The sequence below is a fragment of the Berghia stephanieae genome, chromosome 11, assembly GCF_034508935.2.
Source record: "Berghia stephanieae isolate SIO BIC M18660-M18661 chromosome 11, UCSD_Bste_1.3, whole genome shotgun sequence".
In the NCBI taxonomy this organism is placed as follows: Eukaryota; Metazoa; Mollusca; class Gastropoda; order Nudibranchia; family Aeolidiidae; genus Berghia; species Berghia stephanieae.
Window position 1 is genome coordinate 26,369,855 of NC_088370.1, and position 18,991 is coordinate 26,388,845.

At 36.8% G+C, this 18,991-nt stretch overlaps 2 protein-coding genes across 4 annotated transcripts; one reads left to right on the forward strand and one right to left on the reverse strand.

Moving 5' to 3' along the window:
• The first annotated feature begins 5,209 nt into the window (after positions 1 to 5,209).
• On the forward strand, positions 5,210 to 17,653 carry LOC144956585 (uncharacterized). Of its 3 annotated transcripts, XR_013641975.1 has the most exons (6): positions 5,210 to 5,452; positions 9,155 to 9,411; positions 9,926 to 10,072; positions 10,739 to 10,784; positions 12,899 to 13,105; positions 15,269 to 15,346. XR_013641975.1 is itself a non-coding variant. In XM_078887179.1 (5 exons), exons 2-5 carry the CDS (start codon positions 9,157 to 9,159, stop codon positions 15,661 to 15,663), a joined length of 843 nt encoding a protein of 280 aa, XP_078743305.1. In that variant the 5' UTR covers positions 5,210 to 5,452; positions 9,155 to 9,156; the 3' UTR covers positions 15,664 to 17,653. The 3 variants fall into 3 exon arrangements, 2 of the variants coding, with proteins under 2 accessions (XP_078743305.1, XP_078743306.1); XM_078887179.1 differs by lacking the exon at positions 12,899 to 13,105 and having other exon boundaries at positions 15,269 to 17,653; XM_078887180.1 differs by lacking the exons at positions 12,899 to 13,105; positions 15,269 to 15,346 and adding an exon at positions 11,481 to 12,604.
• Positions 8,347 to 8,715, reverse strand: LOC144956373 (uncharacterized). The gene has a single exon (XM_078886871.1). The coding sequence runs from the start codon at positions 8,713 to 8,715 to the stop codon at positions 8,347 to 8,349; it is 369 nt and encodes a 122-aa protein (XP_078742997.1).
• Positions 17,654 to 18,991: the final 1,338 nt, after the last annotated feature.

Genomic DNA, 18,991 nt, shown 5'->3' on the forward strand with positions numbered 1-18,991 from the left:
AACAAAAAACAACCCTATCAGGTGGTTGGTACAGTATAAAATGGAAATATGGTTCAATTTGGCCTACTGGGGGAGGAGGAGGATAACACATTGTGAAGCGACACATATTGTAGGTATGTAGTAGTAGCAGTAGCTATTAGTGCTGGGCGGGTACCCGGGTACCCGCGGGTACTCGCGGGTAATAGAACAGTAAAGTTTGCTGCCCCAAACGTAAACAATAACAAGTTGCTAGTGATTTCCGTTAGGGACCGGAATAATTTACGCACAATATAGGTCTCCCAATTTTGTAGTTTGAGTTGTAGGCAATACACTTTCAGTATTGAAAATATGTTTACATAAAATCTAACAGTTGCAGAAATAATAATATAAGACTAAATTATTCTGAAAATCAGGCTCCGAATAATTCTCGTTTTGTTCATACCAGCGCAATAATTTGCTCTGGTCTAAAAATAGATAGACGTAACTTTTGATAAATTTTACCTTTTGTTCCATAAAATATCCATATCTAGACATTATTTGATGCATGATCGAGTATTTATGAATATGTGTTTCTTTTGCCACCTAACAGCCAAATTTTAAAGGTTATTTTTATTCTATTATTTACATTGGAACGTGAGCTGTCAAGACAGGAACATGTGGTTTGCCATGTGCTTCTCGACCTTTGTTTACGTTTGGGGCAGCAAACTTTACTGTTCTATAAAGTCAAACCGGGTACTCGAGTAAAAGGGACGGGTAGCGGGTACCCGCTTCAACAAATGGAAACCGAACTGAGTGATAATTGGATGTAATACAATTTTGATCTTACATATTTACATTCACATGACCTTTTTTCAAAAGATTTTCCTCTTTTATTTTTCAATTACATTGATTTTTTTGTTTTATTTGTTAACACACATTTGATTCAATTTTGGAATCAACAGATTAAGACTATACTAGTTCTTATCTTTTAAAGGAATCTCAGTTATTTTTTAAAATTTATTTATTTTGGTTTCATTGTAATTAATTATCCTTGTTTCTTACTTTCGTTTCATTTGTTGTGATAAATAATAAATAATAAATGACTAAAAAAAAATTAAAGAATAAAAACATAAAAAAATTTAAAGAATAATAAAGCCCCCCCCCCCCCCCCCCCCCCCCCCCCCCCCCCCCCCCCCCCCCCCCCCCCCTTCACAAAACATTTTTTTTGGTCAAAAAGTCACTCCCGCCACGGGTACCCGCGGGTAACCGGGTAATCCGACCACTACCCGGGTATTACCCGGGTAATGATTTGGGCGGGTAATCCCAGCACTGGTAGCTATACCTTAATTAACGAATAATGTCCCCCTTGTTGTGTCCAACTGTTGCCATCGTTAACTTAGCCTAAAATGACGTCAAAAGAAAAGTCTTTGGCTATAAATGAAAACGTTCCACCAGCCGGAAAAAACGTAGCCATCAGATAACGTACCAATTCACAAAATGATGCTTAACCTTAAATGTTTCGTCTGATTAGTACAATTTAGTGAGAACTAGTGCCGCGCTGAGGACCGGTCCTTGGGACCGGTCCCACGGTCTTTTAGCTGTGAACCGGAGACCAGTCCCAAAGAGGAAGACCGGCGGCGGTCCTCACTTCTTATCACCTTTCAACGGTCTCGCGCCATACAACTTCCCCAGCGATTCGTTGCCTCGGTTCTTTGCCTATCTTCCACCAATCACCACCCATCCCACTTAATTAATCGCACCCACCCCCCTTTGCCATACACAGCAAACAGGTGCTGTGTTTATAGACCTATCAGCGGCGTACGATACGGTCTGGTGCGATGGGTTAATGCTCAAACTTGCAAAAATCATAAGGTGCAAAAAGACCTTGAAGTTGTTCTCTTCGATCTTAGGGGAAAGGCAATTCCACGTCGCGCTGGGAGACGTCACGAGCAAAGTAAGGAAATTGAAGAATGGGGTCCCTCAGGGGTCGGTACTTGCGCCAATGTTGTTTAACGTTTACATTAGCGATATGCCGAACACTTCCTCCCTGAGGCTGGGATACGCAGACGACTGGGCACTCGTTACTCAGAGTAAAGTGTGGACCCGTCTCGAGAGCGTACTCAGCGAGGACGTCACCAGATTCAAATCCTACTTTGACAAGTGGTACCTGAAGATGAACACTTCAAAAACCGTGGCCACTGCATTTCACTTATGCAGTGGTTGGCACACCCGTAAACTGAATGTCCTAGTCGGGGACCAGCCACTCCCATATGAGCCGCGTCCAAAATATTTAGGGGTGACGTTGGATCGCAGCCTTACCTATCGGGTTCATCTCGAAGGGGTTGCCCGGAAGATAGAGAAACGCAACAGTCTTCTTAGGAAGCTGGCGGGATCGACTTGGGGCGCTAGCCAAGCGCTCCTGAGAACATCCGCCCTGGCACTATGCTATTCCACCGCGGAGTATTGCGCTCCAGTGTGGGGTAGAAGCAGAAACGTTGAGAAGGTGGATGTAAAACTTCGCAAGTCGATGCACATAGTGTCGGGAACGCTAGCAACAACCCCTAGAGAATGGGGCCCGATAATGGCAGCGATCCAGCCCCCCGATGTCCGGAGGGAGACCATTACGGGAAACTGGCTGAGTAAGATCAAAGAGAGAGGGAATGGGGATACCCCTCTCATGCGCATAATGAACGGTGCCCCCGTTTCGAGCCGAAATAAGTCCCGGCAACCCTTGTACGCAGAATCCCTGACTACGGACAGAGCTGCACATACGAGATGGAAGTCGGTTTGGACGAATTCAATCCCTCGTGGGGCGGGGACCTACACTGCTCTAAGCTTGGTGAGAAGTTGCCAGGCTTTGATACCAGTAAGAGGAGACACTGGGTAGCTGCGAATCGGCTTCGGTCGAGGAGCTGCCTAACGGCCGGTGCGTTACATCAGTGGGGTCTAACTTCCAGTCCAATATGTCCACGCTGTGGACAAGAACCCGAAATGGCAGAGCATCTAGTCGAAAGGTGTGTTGTGACGATGCTACCAGGCGGGTTCGCGACGGTGCACGAATGCGGACCGGACTTTGCTGATTGGGTCGATTGTCATAACATAATAGTGTGAACCATAAGAAGCTGCTGCCATACACTAAACGACACAGACGACCATAGAGGCAGACGACTACCTCCCTCCACTCCGCAAACCGCCCTTTCGTGTGTGGGATGGGGGGGAACAGGAGACTCACGCCTTGGACGATTCCATTATACGGGGTAAATTTCAAAATTTACTACACCATAATGATCGCAATGACAATGATCTATGATGAAGGCATGACCCCTCTTCTCTAATGGGTTATTGTTTGAAATGTATGTGACTACTAAAGATGTGTTTGTGTGTGTGTGTGTGTGTGTGTGTGTGTGTGTGTGTGTCTCGAACCTAGCAAGTAGCAAGTCTGATTTTTTTGTTTTCTTTTGTCCATCTCTTGTCGCCACTCCTTTCTATCGCATTGTTGTCATTTAAAATAATACAATAATATTAAAATTTCGTTTGGTGTTTTAACTAATCAAATAATATGAGTTTCATTAGTTTCTTCCTTCCAAAAAAAAAAAACAGTTATAACGTCTGTATTTTTAAAAGGTCCAATAGAATATTTGGGGACCCCGATAACTCAGTTGATAGAGCACTCTCTTTATACGCAAAGGGCCAGAGATCGATCCCGGGTGCAGTCGAGTTTTTTCTGAATCCCTGTCTACTCAGCAGTGAATGGGTAGCTAGGTTTGTTAGATCTGGCGAAAAGTCACCATCGACCCCACTTATTACTTATTACCGCATCCACCCCCTCTTATTATAACTTCACGTCTCTCTCTTACTCTTCAATGCTCGCTGCCCTCTCATGTGTGTGTGTGGGGGAGGGGGGGGGGGGGGGGGGGGGGGTAGGAGTTGCGTGTGTGTATAAACGCCACGAACAACTCGATCAACGCCTTGGGTGATTCCATTATCTCCGTTAATGGGGATAAATTTCAAATTTTATTCACGCTAAATTATCGAAGTAACAATGAAGTACTGTGAGCAAATAAAGAAGGCATCACCCCTCTTCTCTAATTAGGTTACAATTTGAAATGAGTGTGACTACTCCGTGTGTTTTATACTCCTGTAGACCACGCTTTTCGCGGTCCCAAGTCTTTAACGGTTCAAGAATGAACGATTCCACGGTCCCAAAGGTCAAAACGGTTCGAACTTCCAACAGTCTCTCAGGAATGTTCAATGTCGAAAAGGACCGGTCCTTGCGGTTTTCATTTCCCAGGGACCGTAGGACCGTGGTCCTTAAGCTTGCCACGGACCGTCCCGCACTAGTGAGAACTACTCATCAAAATGGCTGGCTGTAACAGAGACAAGTGACGTCAATTTCGTTCCAAGGCGAGTTAGCCATCTTCAGTCTTTCTTCAACGTCAGACTACCTACTACCTTGATATTCATTTTGAGATTCTAAGTCCTGGACTATGATCAAGAACTTGGCAAAAAAACACTTCTAAATCGATTAACCGCTCTTTCGAGCAGCACTCGACTCAGGTGTAAATGAGTAACGAATTAACGAGTTTTTGTTATATATATTGAATAAAAGTTAAAACTTAACAAAACTGGTCAAATATCGCATTCAAGATATTTTTTATAATTATTTGAAAAGATTGTTGACAAATAATTAAGCTATGTCATATAATAATAATATATATATATATAATGTATTTTTTAAATGAGTGTAAAGGGCATAATTAAAGAATTTAAGGCCTAATTGATGAAAAAATAATAATTAAGGGGAGCAACTCATAAACAGGGGCGGCGTGAATACCGCAATCCCCATTCCCCATCCAGCCACCTTTGAACTTTGAACTGATCGATTTCCGACTTCCGAGAGGGTTGTTAACTTGGCTTTTTAGAACCCAAATTTGAAAAATCTGGGGGGGGGGGGGGGGGGGGTTCAAGGCGACTGGCTTCAAACTTTTCATTGGCTCCCCCCCCCCCCATTTTTTGTGTGGCTTTATTGCCATCGATTGGCTTTTAAATTTTTAAAAATCTGGCCGATTTCTCAAAAATAGTAATAATATTTCAAATACCAAATGAGTCACTGAGGTCCGTAAGTCATATCTCTGAATGATTTTAGCACACTAATATATATTTTTTGCAATATAAGTAGACACATTCCGTAATCATTTTATTCAACCTGGTGGTGGGTGGGGAGGGTTGGTATACATTGTAGGGTTAAAATGCAATAAAAATTGAGCGGTGGGGGTGCAAGACTGCAAGACATCATCTGGCTTTTGGCTTTTTTTTTCTTTCTTATTGCCAACAGAGCAAATTTGGCTTTTTATATTTTTTTCGATCTGGTTCTTGACTCTTAATCTTAATATTCCTTCTACTTCTAAGAAACGAGAAAATCATTGTTAATCATGTGTTCGTCCATAGTCCATATTCACCTGCTATTTTGTTTGAGTTAATCCATGCAGTAAAGGTTTGTGTATTCTGTTTTATTCTTCCTTAAATAATCAGAATGATTGCATACAAGCTTCAATGCAATTTATATTTTTATTATTGATTAGCCTATTGATATTAGAATTGGTGCGTAGTTCCACGATTCACACCGTAGGCCTACTTTCTATAATTTCTACCTTAGTCTTAGTCTTTTACTTTTACTTTTAGGCACTATGGACGTTCAATGAGCTGCAGCCTCCAATAAATATTACTATTTAAAATGAGTTTCATTTTAAGTGGTGTGATTATTCTAATTTCAAAAACAATTTGCTAAGTCGCCGGTCAACGCTATTAATATCGTTATTACTTATTGAAGTTTCTGTCACTGACACTGTCACTCAAACTCAAACTCAAAGTAACTGCTCTAACTCTAAAGGAAAATATTTTGCACAACATGATGTCCAAACAAAATCAGGACATTTATTTTTCAATTGCCATTGCTTTTTCTGACAGTGTTAGTGTTAGACAGGCATGGGGAGGCCTTCCGAAAGCTCCTACTCCTACATCCCCAGTATTCTTGTTCTAGTTGGGGGTTTGGGATGGGGGGAGAATTTCTGAACTCTTCTTCTATTTTTTTCTCAGTTCCTTCCTCTGCCCACTGCCGCACTCTCAGTTTGAGTCGGAACAGCCTCAGGAGACTATTCGGACTCGAGTCCGAATTGCCACATCATTTTTCAACACAACTTCAACAATATGATGAATGAGTATGAGAAACACTAGTCTGCAAAACTACAGACTGATCCAGTAGTATTTGTAGTGGTATAGTTGTACCAGCAGTGGGAATAGTTGACTTGAGTATTTCCAGGAAGTGATGATGACCCAGGGGAGTCGGAGGAGAAAGAGTCGTTTTAACTTCAAGGAACATAATATCATAACCCTTTTGAAGTCAAATAATCAAATAAATGATACAGAGTGTCTACGTACCCGGTAACCTTAGGCAGTAAAGTGAGTAGAAGCAGTGGGAATAGTTGACTTGAGTATTTCCAGGAAGTGATGATGACCCAACTCCCCCGTAAGAAAGTTGTGATTTGAAATTGCTGTTCGCTGTTAACTTCATTATAAGGAGGAATATCGCAGATATTTTGGTATCATTTTCGTTACTAACCAGGCACCTAGCCTCAGAATCTATGTACACAGTACCATACACGGTAGCCTTGAATCTCGCCTTTAATGGGTTTAATTGTATTGTTTGATTTTTTAAAATAACATACACACACAGACACACACACATACAGATCGAGGTCCATCCATTGCTTGTATTGTAGCATCAAACCAGTTACCGGAGCTACCGTGCACAGCAACACAAAAGAGCCAGGTTACATTCGACTGTCTTGTCAACACTCAACAATGCTAAGGCCCGAACTCAATAATGATAATGCCCCTCGATACTTTGTTCAGCCTCCATCTGCTCCTTTTCCATTTTTTGACTTTGATGTAAAGGCCTCTCTTTATTCTCATTCTTACTGATGATACATGTTTTCTCGACGGAATGTATCAGGCTTACTAAATATTATTGTCATCTTATATATACTCATTATTTTGATAGCTTAATGTCCAAAGCGCTCTTGCAAAGTGTTGGGATATCTTTGGCAACTTTCAAGATTACCATGATATAAGTTTAAGAAGTTAGATAATTTTTTTTTTTTTTTGTATATCAAGTCTTGGACAACTTCCTGGTAATTAAACTGGCATGGCAGTTTTTTGCATCGCAGCGCAAAAAATCGCAAAATTTCACTGATTTGCATTGCAGCTGCAAAATCTGTAATTTTTTGCAACTCTGTAATTTTTATTGCAAATTTTCGATATTTTGCAAAGAAAAAAGGAAGACGATAATTTTTTTTAAAGGAATCAAAAAAAAAAAAATTTCTTTTAATTTGATAGCTCGTGTAGAACGTGAAAGATAATTGATCAAGAGTAGTTTCTTTTTTTACTATCTCATTTTCTTGTATTTTCACAAACTAATTATGGGTTTTTAAGAAAATTAACCGCAAATTTTTGCAGATTTTTTGCAAATTTTGCTGTTTTTAGCTTGCAAAATTTGGGATTTTTTTTTTTTTTGCAAAAAACCGCCATGTCAGATTAAATAATTTCAAAATTAATCCAATTTGTGAAATCACCCAACCGATAAACTGCCAATTTATTGCAAACGTGGCATTTTGACAAGATTTTGTGTAGCTTCAATGTCTGGTAGTTTGACACTTGACTTCTTACCCTGTTGTCAATCTTGCTGTGAACGGTACAAGTCTCAGTCCATGGAGAAGATTCTTTTCAACATACTTTAGTGGGAATGAATACCTGGGGGGGGGGGGGGGGGGGGGGGCATTTTGAGCTCTTTACTTACTTCCTTACTTACTCCTCTTTGGTGTTTCATAATATACATATGGTCGACAATAAAGAGCTTTAGTGGCCTCTGTCTTCTGCCATCTTCTGGACCTCGCCCCAGGTCTAACCGAAGGATGTCATCTCTCTTTCCAGTGATCTTCTCCAAGTTTCCAGTGGTCTTCCCCTATTGCCATTACCCTGTGCTGTTTTCGGGATTGCTCAATTCTTCATCCGACAAACATGACCAATCCATCTCCATCTTCTTGATTGATTTTTTCAGAAATGAGGGTCATATCAACTTTTTGTAGAAAATCTTTAGTTGATATTTCGTTGGGCCAAAAAATGTGGAAGATTTTTTGTAGATATTTGTTTTGGAAAATATCTATTTTGCAACAAACGGTTTTGTTGATTTCCAAGATATAAAAGAACTGTTAAGACATTACTCTAGAATATGTGAATCATTGTTTTTGTTGAAATTTTATTTGCATTCCAAAGTTTGTTTAAAGTGCCAAAGGTTTTATGGGCTTTTTTTTAACCTTTCATTTATTCCCTTTACAGAGTCCCATCTTCAGACATTTTAGTTCCAAGATAGAAAAATTCGTCCACGTTTTCTATCTCATCTCCCAATAGTTTGATGGGTTCATTTTGTTTTGCACTTGTTCTCATTGTTTTTGCTATGTTTATCTTTAAGCCTATATTCTGGGCATTGCAGGTGATATTTTGTGTTTTTGTTTCCATGTCCTGAATTTTTTGTGACAGAAGAACAATGTCATCTACAAATTCCAGATCTTCCAACATCTCTGAAAAAGTCCATCTGATTCCTGTTTTGGTCCCATTCATTGATTCTTTCATTACCCAATGGACTGCCAATAGGAAGAGAAATGGAGATAAAACACAGCTCTGTTTTGCACCAGTCTCCATTTGAAAGTTTTTTGAGAGTCCTTGTTTTCAAATTACTTTTGCCTTGGAAGTCAGTATATTGTATTTTTACAGTGTTTAATGTCTTATGGGGCAGAGTGTAGTGTCTCATGATGTTCCATAGTGCCTGGCGATGAATACTGTTAAATTATTTTTCAAAGTCTAAGATGAGCTCATTTAGTGGATATTGCACTACAGTGCTCAATGGATTTTAGCACCAAAATTCAAGCATGCTCTGCAATACAGTTTGCTGGAGCTGGGTGACCGAATTTTATCTAAGTAATAAGCTCTCATAGGTTTTGAATTCGGCACACTTGGAGTCTAGCAAACCTTTTGTCTTCTTCCAAGACCGTGCTAGAATCCAGTGAGTATTGTATAACAAAAGCTTCCTTTTCCTCTTTGTTATGTTGTGCATTGTATTTTCCAAATGTTATCTTTAAAGATATGGCGACGACTTTGGAAGCAAGACTCCAGTACTTGGAGACAAGAGAAGAGGCAAACACCAGAGATATACTGAGGTTGAAAAGTGAAAATGTTGAGCTTAGGACGAAAATCCATGAAATGACTGGAGAACATGCTCAAGTTCTCATGAAGCTGAAAGAAATGGACACAAAATTTCAAAAACTTGAAAATGATTTGAAGGAGGTTTTTGGTTTTCGGGAAAGCCTCAATGAGCAATTGCGCAATTTGGATTCAAAGGTTAGTAAGAAGAAATGTAGAGTGTAATGCTCAGATAAAGGTAAAGAAAATGTGTGTATGATGAAACAGTTGCAGACAAAGCAAAGAATAAAATTTAAAAAAAAATAAATAAATAAATAAAAAATCATCATGTTTTTTCTATCTCGGTTGCTTCAGGAAATTATCTGACAAGATTTTACCTACCACACAAATGACACAGTCGTTAATTGGTCTTTTTCTATGCAAATGGCCTTATTCATTTTTAACTCTGTGTCTCCTACCCCCCGCTAATCTCTTCGCTGAGCAGAATGCTGTCAATTTCATTCTTATTATATTTTTCTTTAGTTGTTGTTAACTTGATAGAGTATGCATCATTGCTGTACTTAGTCCAGGGACTACAAGCAGTATGCATGATTGTCCTCTCTCTCTCTCTTATGTTTTTCCCTATCACTCTATATAAACCTCTTTAATTTGTTTCTTTAAATGTCATTACTCTGAATTTTCAATGAGTCGATCTTTTTATCTTTTGTTTCAGATAAATCGTACGCAGGATAATGAGGACCGAGTGAGCATTCTGGAGACTGGAATAAACGAAGCAAGACAAGAAATTACCCAGTATTCTCAGTCTATGGCTGCAAGACTGGATGCATTGGATGGAAACGGTATCCCACAAAATTCTGTGGTAAAAATATTCTAATCAGAACAAAATATGCTCTAATTTGTATAAACTCAAGCTCATTTCAACGTTGAAAATTATTATGTAATATATATCATTTGTAACATTATGAAACAGGTACAAACAATGATAAGGGGAAAAAATGGGGCTTAAGAAATATCTTATAAAAGTCAGGGGTTGTAAAATACAAGTTTGATATACACATTTTGGATTATTGCATTAAGAATTTATAGACAGAAACTATACAAGCAACAGACAACACCTATTACTGAGAAGGGCCTCAAAGAAATTAATTAAGAATTTTGGAAGCAGATCATTGATAATGAGATTAGAAAAACGATTTCTGTTTGGAAGGAAAGATTTAGGAAGGTCATCCAAAAAAAAAAAAGGATTGACTGACCATTTAGAACAGTCAAATATGTGAGTGGAATTTACATCATTTTGTGTTTGATATTTGAAATCGTTTGCATATTTTACTAGAACTTCACTCACATTTTGTTTTTTAATTAAATGTGATGATTTTTAAAATTCTGCTTCAAAATAGATTAATGTATTTGTATATATTTTTATGGAAATTAGTTGAATGGTTCGAAAGATGCAAATGTTTGAAGAATGTTTTTCTTTTTTTTTTTTTTTTCCCACCCAATATATTGTTTCCTCTACATCTTTCAGAATGAAGAAATCGAAAGTAGAATAAAAGCACTGGAAGACATACGTGGTAAGGTTACAGGCTTTACAATTTTCTACAGACTGTTTAATTGATTTGGCTAAAAAAAACTTTACACACAGTTTGTTTGTTGAAATTGTTTGTCTTTAAAAAAAAATTAGATATATCCATTCAAAGAAGAACAACTGCTCTCACAAGCAACGTAACAGCCATACATTTATAAAGCATTAAATACAATTTTGGCCTGAAAGCTGATCCTTATTATGTTGATAAATGAAAATGATCCCTGACTTGTCAAAAAGTCTTTACCCAATTCTCCTGTGTTGTCTTTCACATTCTCAATCTCATGACTATACTATCAAGTCATACCAAATTATCAGAGACAATTTACCAAACCATGTCAGAGAGGAATATGGATAAGTGGAATGTAGTTTTTAAAAATGTGGATGATTATCCATTTATCTAACAAATAGAAAATATTTAAGTAATAAGTAAAAAAAAGAAAAAGACAACCCCCCCCCCCCTCAAAAAAAAAAAACAACCCAAGAACATGTAATGTTAAAATTCACAGAAAATATTTAAGTAATAAGTAAAAAAAAAGACAACCCCTCCCTCCCCCCCCCCCCCCCCCCCCCCCCCCGTCCGTCCGTCCCCCCCCCCCCCCCCCCAAAAAAAAAAACAACCCAAGAACACGTAATGTTAAAATTCACACACTAATCTCGTTTAATTTTACTTCTTGACCCAAAGAAATACAAGGCATCTCAGAAGTAGACAAGGCATCTCAGAAGCAGACTTTTCCCTTTGAATTGAAAAGAAAAGAGACTGTCTAAAGGAATACCATGACGTGCTAAGTTTTTTCCCACAACAGTATTATACAATAATTTTGACATAGATATGCTGTGGGACTAAGATTTCTATTTTAACAAAATTGATTGAATTGGAATATGCAGCTCAAAAATCGTGATAAAAATGGAGTTCTGCCAGAGTGCACCTGTGACCACTTTATATTAACCTGGATTGGATTTTGGATTGATAACGATTATTTAAATTTGATTAAGACAATAAGATTTACAATAGTACTAGCCATTAGAATGCAGGCATGAGCTTTCTCTGGTAAGAATACTTTTCTGTAACATTGAATCAATCAAGAGCTTATTTACTAGCTTGCATCGCTCTATATAACTCAGCCTAGAGCTTTTCTAAAGTGCACTTGCCAGTCCCAAGCCCGGAAAAAGGAGGGTTGGGCGAAGAGTTAGCAGACTCACCCCCTGCCAAAAAATACAAAGCTACTTCAACAGAACATTGTATTGTATTTACTGGCTTGAGTGGTGAAAGAGCAAGGAAGCCAGATCTCTGACATATTTTTTCGATGAATGGAAAAACAAGGATTGAAACCTGGAATGTCTGCACTATTTATTAGATAAGAAATTCAGTTCAATAATAATAATAATAATAATAATAATAATAATAATAATAGTAATATACTTTATTCATCCAAAAAAAATGGAAATTCGTTTACAGAAGTGGCATGCATAAAAATGTATAAATATAAAGTTGAGAATTTATGGCGACAATGTATATATAAATTTTACAAAGTAAAATATGTTGTCCCTATGTCCCCTGGTTTGAATTTATATGTAAATGCATAAAAATGTAAAAACATTGAATTAAAAATAATAGCGACACTTTATATATTGATTTGATAAATTGAGATTATATTTCTGGTCGGTCTCTAGTCTGAACTTGTGTGTGTATATTTTGAAAAATAGTATTTGATTTAAATCACAGTTGCAAGAGAGATGAACATGTATGGAATAGAGCTCCTTGGAATATGCGAGAGTGGATGGAATGGATAAGGACATTCCACGCTCTCATCTGGACAACATATTATTTATTTTATACAATTATGTGGTGACTTTCTCCATTATTGTGTTATTGAGTTGAAAGATAAATGTTTAATAGTTGATCAAATTTGTTCTTGTTGGTAATATCTAGTATTTCTGGTGGGAGAGTTTTCCATTCCTTGATGGTTCTTGCGAAGAAACTGATTTTATATGTGTTGAAACATTGTGGTAGAGTTACTGCTGTTTTGTTGGAATGTACTGTTCTGTGGAGGAGTTGGAGGCGTTTTTCTTTCTGCTTACTCTCCATTGCAACAATTTCAGGGCCTCAGTAACTCATCCTGGTTTGCGGTTGGTGACAAACCTCGAAGCTACCCTTTGAACTTGTTGGATTTTCTTAATGTGGCCCTACTGATAAGAATCCCACACTCTGCATGCGTATTCCAAGACGTGTCTGACTAAAGCATTGTATACTTGTTTTTTTTCTCCTTTGGGGGACACTGGTGCAGGTTCATCCTCAGGAAGCCAAGGGTACGATTTGCTTTTGCCACAATATTATCAATATGATTCGTTTAGCCGGATTCCCGAGTAGGGTATTGTTTTCATGTGTTTTAATAACTGACCGCTTATTTGGTCATAATAAATTTGCTGTTCTTTGTTTGTTATTAATAATAATAATGCTGCAAACTTATATAGCGCTTTAACTCAGAGACACCAGACTCTAAGCGCTTAAATTATAAATTACTTTGGCTGAAACATACTTAATCACACACACTAGCACACACACAACATAGCACAAACCAGACACCTATCTTACTTCTCATATCATCTACTAAAGTGCGGGTGGTTGGATGGGAGCATCACCCTTGAATCATATACCTATGATGTTCGCATGGGTGTACGATCCGATAGTGATGTCGTTTCTTCTTCTCTTTACTAGCCTATCCTGCTTCTTTGGTTTGTGATTGTATTTTTGACAGGGGATATATTTTTTTCTGTAAATCTTCTGCCTGTTTTTTCTTGGTTATTTATAATTTAGCTTATGATATCTTTAGGCTATCATTTTGATTTACATTTGTACTATTTTTGTTAGATTGCTTGTTTTTTTGTTTCAGCGGTCTCTCATATAACCTCAATTGTGTTGGAAGAGACCTAAAGCAACAAACAAACAAAAAAAAAAATCTACTAAAGTCGAAACATATGTTTTAAGCAAACCTTTAAAGAATGACAAAGATTCTTTTTCATGAATGCTCTGTGGTAAGGCGTTCCAAACAGAGGGTTCAAAATGAGAAAAGGAGCTCATTCTAGCATAGGGACAACTAGTTGGTGGAATCACTGGCCAAACGTAAGGGGCTGGGTTTTGAATTTTGAATATCTTTCAATTAGTTCTGAAAGGTAGGAAGGGCCAGTACTTTTAGACAAATTTGTTTGCCATATTGTGTATTTGGTTTGACGCTTAGGTTTAGCCAGTTGGAATCTGGTAGGTTGAAGTCTCCAGCAAGTACTATATGTGGAGGAGTTTTCCCATTATTGTAGATTTTTGACACTGATTCGTATAGTTGTTCCATTACAATTATTCCACAGGATGGTTGTCTATAAAAACCACCAAAGAGGATTTCTCCTCCAGATAATTTCACAATTAGTTTCTGGATTTCTCTCGACTGATGTTATATTACTTTCCACCACTATTATGACACCTTCGCCTAGTGCACGATCCTTCCGGTAAGGTGGTGGGTCGAGTTAGTTGTAGTTATATTTGGATTTGCTCTCACTATCTTTGTTTAAGTGTGTTTCCGTTGCAATTAGAACACTGGGACGTTAGGGACGTTTTTATTAGTTGTTCCAGTTTAAACTTTTTATTTACGCTAATTAAACTACAACAATTCAGGTAAATAACCGTGATTGTGTTTCTTGTATTTGTTCCTCCATTATTTCTACTTTGATCGCCGGGCTGATCTAAATTGTCTGTGTGTGTATTTAATTGTTGTGCGTTCATAGTTGTCATTTCTGTAGTCTGTCATTCAAACTTAACCAGACTCATAAGTATTACCTTTATAATAATAAGCATAAGACTTATAACCGATTCATAAGTATTTTAAAGTGACAATTCATATAATGACGGTGATAATCAAGCTTGTTGGGTTTATACAGATATATTTATTCGACTTTCTTATTTTTTCCCAAAAAATTTACCGATATCATTTGTTAGCTGCAGGTCTGCATTTAATGTCCTGTTTGATGGATAGGGCATTTCACTAATACGTATATGGTTAATATTGTCTTGAATATATATTTTTTAAAAATAAAATTGCTGAATTAATATTTTTTTTTACGGATAAATGTGACTGACTAATGTAAAAATAATTTCATCATTAAATAATCATTTTTTTAAAACGAATCAATGAGCAAAACAATAGGATTTGGATAAAGTTCTTTATATAAATGTCATTTTTGGTGACATGTTTATGGTGTGTGTGTGTGTGTGTGTGTGTGTATGTGTATGTGTCTGCGTCTGTGTGTTAGAGAGAGAGACAGACAGAGGGAGGGGGAAAGAGAGAGAGTGAGTGAGAGAGGGAGGGGGGAAGAGAGAGAGATTGAGAGAGGGAGGGGGAAAGAAAGAGAGAGAGAGAGAGAGATTTTCTTGTTCATCAATAAATGAATTTGATTTTCTATCTTTTTTTTTTTAAATCACAGCCCAATATGCCCAAAGTGTAGTGAATGTCGAGGTCAAACCAGCTCGTTGGATCAAAACAAATAAGACAATAAAACTGGACAAGTGTCTTGACACTTATCAAGAATCTCCAAGCTTCGATGGGACTTCTTGCACTGTAAATCCCCAAGTTGATGGAGACTACCTTGTATGTGCTGTTTTATGTCAAAAGGGAGAAGGTGAAATTGACTTGTATGGCAGAATCGATGTCAAGGATGGTAACTACTACATGGGAACAACTGATAGTTCAATCAGTGATATTATGTGTTGCAGTCGTGTCATCAGTTTGAAAAAAGGAGAGACATTTTCGCTAATTGTGGAGCGAGTGAAGGGAAATGCATATGTAGATTGGTGTGAGTTATATGTTCACCTTGTTTGAATCATTTCTTTGGTAAAAGCTGCAATGACTGCTTACCGTATGATACCTTACCTTACCAGAGTTCCATCTCTGTAGAAAGGTTGAATAACATGGAATGTCATGATTCGCGCTCAAGGGCCATTACTGAGCAGTCGTATATCTTTCTTCCAGGTGTTGCCTCCACATATCCTATCCAAGACTTCCTTGGTTTGCCTGCTACTGATTTTTGGATGGTGTTGCCTCTCCAAACGGGTCCATAATAGGTCAGTTTTCTTGTTTTAACTTCATCCGACAGTTTTCGAGACCTTTGTCCTTTACTAAGAAGAATCAGGATGTTTGATTTCTTTCTGGTCCACGGTATTCTCAAAATTCTCCAGTTCACCTTCATTTCAAAGGCATCAATTTTTTTTTCTATCTCCTTCGTTATGATCCAGGTTTCAGAGGCTTAAAATTATGTGGATCATATGTAACATTTAGCCATATTTTCACTTTTGTTTCTCTCGATATTTTGATGTTAGTGAGGATTTTTCCCATTTTCATAAAGTTTGTTTTGGCAATGCTGATCCTTCTTTTGACCTCTGCATTAGATCTGTCATCTTCTGTGATGTACTGGCCGAGGTATGTATAAGCCTGTATTTGTTTCTACTGCTTTTCTATCCTCTGTTATAGTGGCTTTAGTGCTCATGTGTTTTTTTTCTGGATATTGATTTTCAGTCCATAATTAATATTGATTCTGTCGGTCTCATCTACTAGTTTCTGCAGGTCTTTGTTGCCAATAGTACTGTATCGTCTGCATATCTCAAGTTATTGATGTTTCTTCCATTCACAACTACTCTGTGCATCATCTCTATTTCTCTGAATATGAATTCTGTGTTTAGGTTGAATAGCATTGGTGAGAGGACACAGCCATCTAAAATGTGCTTGCTACCATCTGTTTAGGACACGTCATGGTGATTAAAATTAAACTTGGGGTTGTTTTTGCATATCAATTAGTTCAAATTTTTTTGAGTTTTATGTCTAATTTTAGTCTAAATTGCCCCTATTTATGAATATTTTTTGGCATTGATCATCAAATTAGACCTCCTGTTACCTCAAAGCAATATTGGAGTTAGATTACAAAAATGATTTTTGACTACAAGTACCACCTTAAAGAGCATGGCGGGGTGGAGCAACTTCTCCTACCAGGAAAGTCTCTTTCGAAAACTTAGCTGTTTTATTAAACTGCAGAGTTCAAATGTTGAGGCAACAGCTTACTCATAACAGTCTTCTGTGTGGAATGAAACCATTAAAGTCACTTGCTGTATAGTTGCATTGATAACTCTGGTAAGCAAAGGGATTTAGAAAATCCTGTTTTGAAGTAGAATGGCTCTGCAAAACTATCCACTTGGTTGATTTATATTTGAAGGACGAGTTTACAGGCCCAAATGTATAATATATGTTTTGTCAGAATATGACAGTGCTAGATTGCCATCCGTTTATATTTCTAACTTAATGACTCAAATCCATGATAAGTCTAATCATTATATTGACAATGTAGCAAAGTTTACCTACGGTTATTTAATTTTTTAATCTAAATTTTAGCCATTTGTGCGGCTATGTGGTCTTGTGGTATGACACTCGCTTTCATATCGGAAGGTCATGGGTTCGAGCCTCACTCGGCGCATAATTGAGTCCTTGGAAAAGGCCCTTTTCTCACATTATCTCACCATACTCAGGTGTAAAATATGTACCTGGTCAGTAACAGCGTTGTCTCTTTCTGAAAAAAATTGTAATATCTCCTAGCAGGTGTCATGTATCGTTCCATTTGTTTAGTGTTACTGTTGGCCAAGGGTCCCTTAGTAAAAGCTCTTTGAGCACGTTTAGTGGATACTGCGCTATATAAAAGATCAAGTTTGTATTTTTTAAATATTTATTTTATTTCATTTTTTGAAAAAAATTCAGGTAGTATGTGAATTGACATGTTGGTTTGTTAATAATGTAAATAATTCGATGTACTAATCTGATTGCTGTATCTAACTTTTATAAATATTATTATTATTATTATTATTATTATTATTATTATTATTATTATTATTATTATTATTATTATTATTATTATTAATATTATTATTATTATTATTATTATTATTATTATTATTATTATTATTATTATTATTATTATTATTATTGTTATTATTATTATTATTTTATTATTATTATTATTATTATTATTTTTATTATTATTATTGTTATTATTATTATTATTATTATTATTATTATTATTATTATTATTATTATTATTATTATTATTATTATTATTATTATTATCATTATTATTATTTTGATTTTGTTTTGTTTTTTTGAAATTTAATATTTGGAGAGAACAAAAATCAGGTTTGATATGAATTGGCTTTTTTTTTTTTTTGTTGACTCTAAATGATATATGTAACTCGATGAATGATTTTAATTTGGGACCATTTAGATCAAGGAAAGCCTGCATGCATGTGCGTAATTGTTTGTGAATGTAAAATTTTCTAATTCAGACTTCATCTGATAGTTTAAAAAGTCGAAATCTTTAATGTTGATTTCACAACAAAAGGATACACCATTTTTTTTCAAGTCTCTCTGATATCTCAATGTTATACATATTCACCTTATTGCCAGTCATTATCTGAAATTGGTATTATGTCAAAGCTAGGTGTATATATTTGCAGGTCTGATAACTGGACACAATTATGGGGTTGATTTAACTTTGAAATGGATAATAATATTTTGCGTCAGTTTGAGAGTATTTCCATTACATCGATAAACCCCTAACAACTTGGTTAATTTGACCTGAAAATAAGTAAACGTCCATAACTACATTGTACTTGGGGGGGGGGGGAAACGAAAGTGTGCATTCACTCTTGGTCTTGAAGATGTTGATGATTATTTCATTATTTTTCCCCTTATTCCAACAGCTTATTACACATTCACTGCATATGGTTTTAAATTGAGATAAGGAGATGACATATAAGCCAATAATCGTTCATACTTTGAACAGTTTTACCTTGGACGGAACACACTAAAGTTTGAGGCAAAAAAAAACAAAACCCAAAAAGTAAAACATGATTGCTTTGTCAGTCTCTTTTTTTATAGAACCTGGAAAACTCGGGGTTCATATAATTTATTATCTATGCCTCGCAACTCGTTTAACTGTGTAGACCTGTAAATTCTCAGTCAATTAACTGAAATCAGTCAATTCGTCAAATTCAAATATTAAAAAAAAGAAAGAAAGAATTCATGAATCGAAGTCGAATGACCGTGAACTAAATAGGAATGTTCCACAGCGCTACGCATAGCTCAAGGGCCGTTTATATTTACGATGGAT

Bases quoted from the DNA above. Each gene is read 5' to 3' on its own strand.
- LOC144956373 (XM_078886871.1), bottom strand. From the start codon at position 8,715: ATGGAGACTGGTGCAAAACAGAGCTGTGTTTTATCTCCATTTCTCTTC.
- LOC144956585 (XM_078887179.1), top strand. From the start codon at position 9,157: ATGGCGACGACTTTGGAAGCAAGACTCCAGTACTTGGAGACAAGAGAA. The intron at 9,412-9,925 runs GTTAGTAAGAAG...CTTTTGTTTCAG, and splicing joins TGCGCAATTTGGATTCAAAG to ATAAATCGTACGCAGGATAA. The intron at 10,073-10,738 runs GTAAAAATATTC...TACATCTTTCAG, and splicing joins GTATCCCACAAAATTCTGTG to AATGAAGAAATCGAAAGTAG.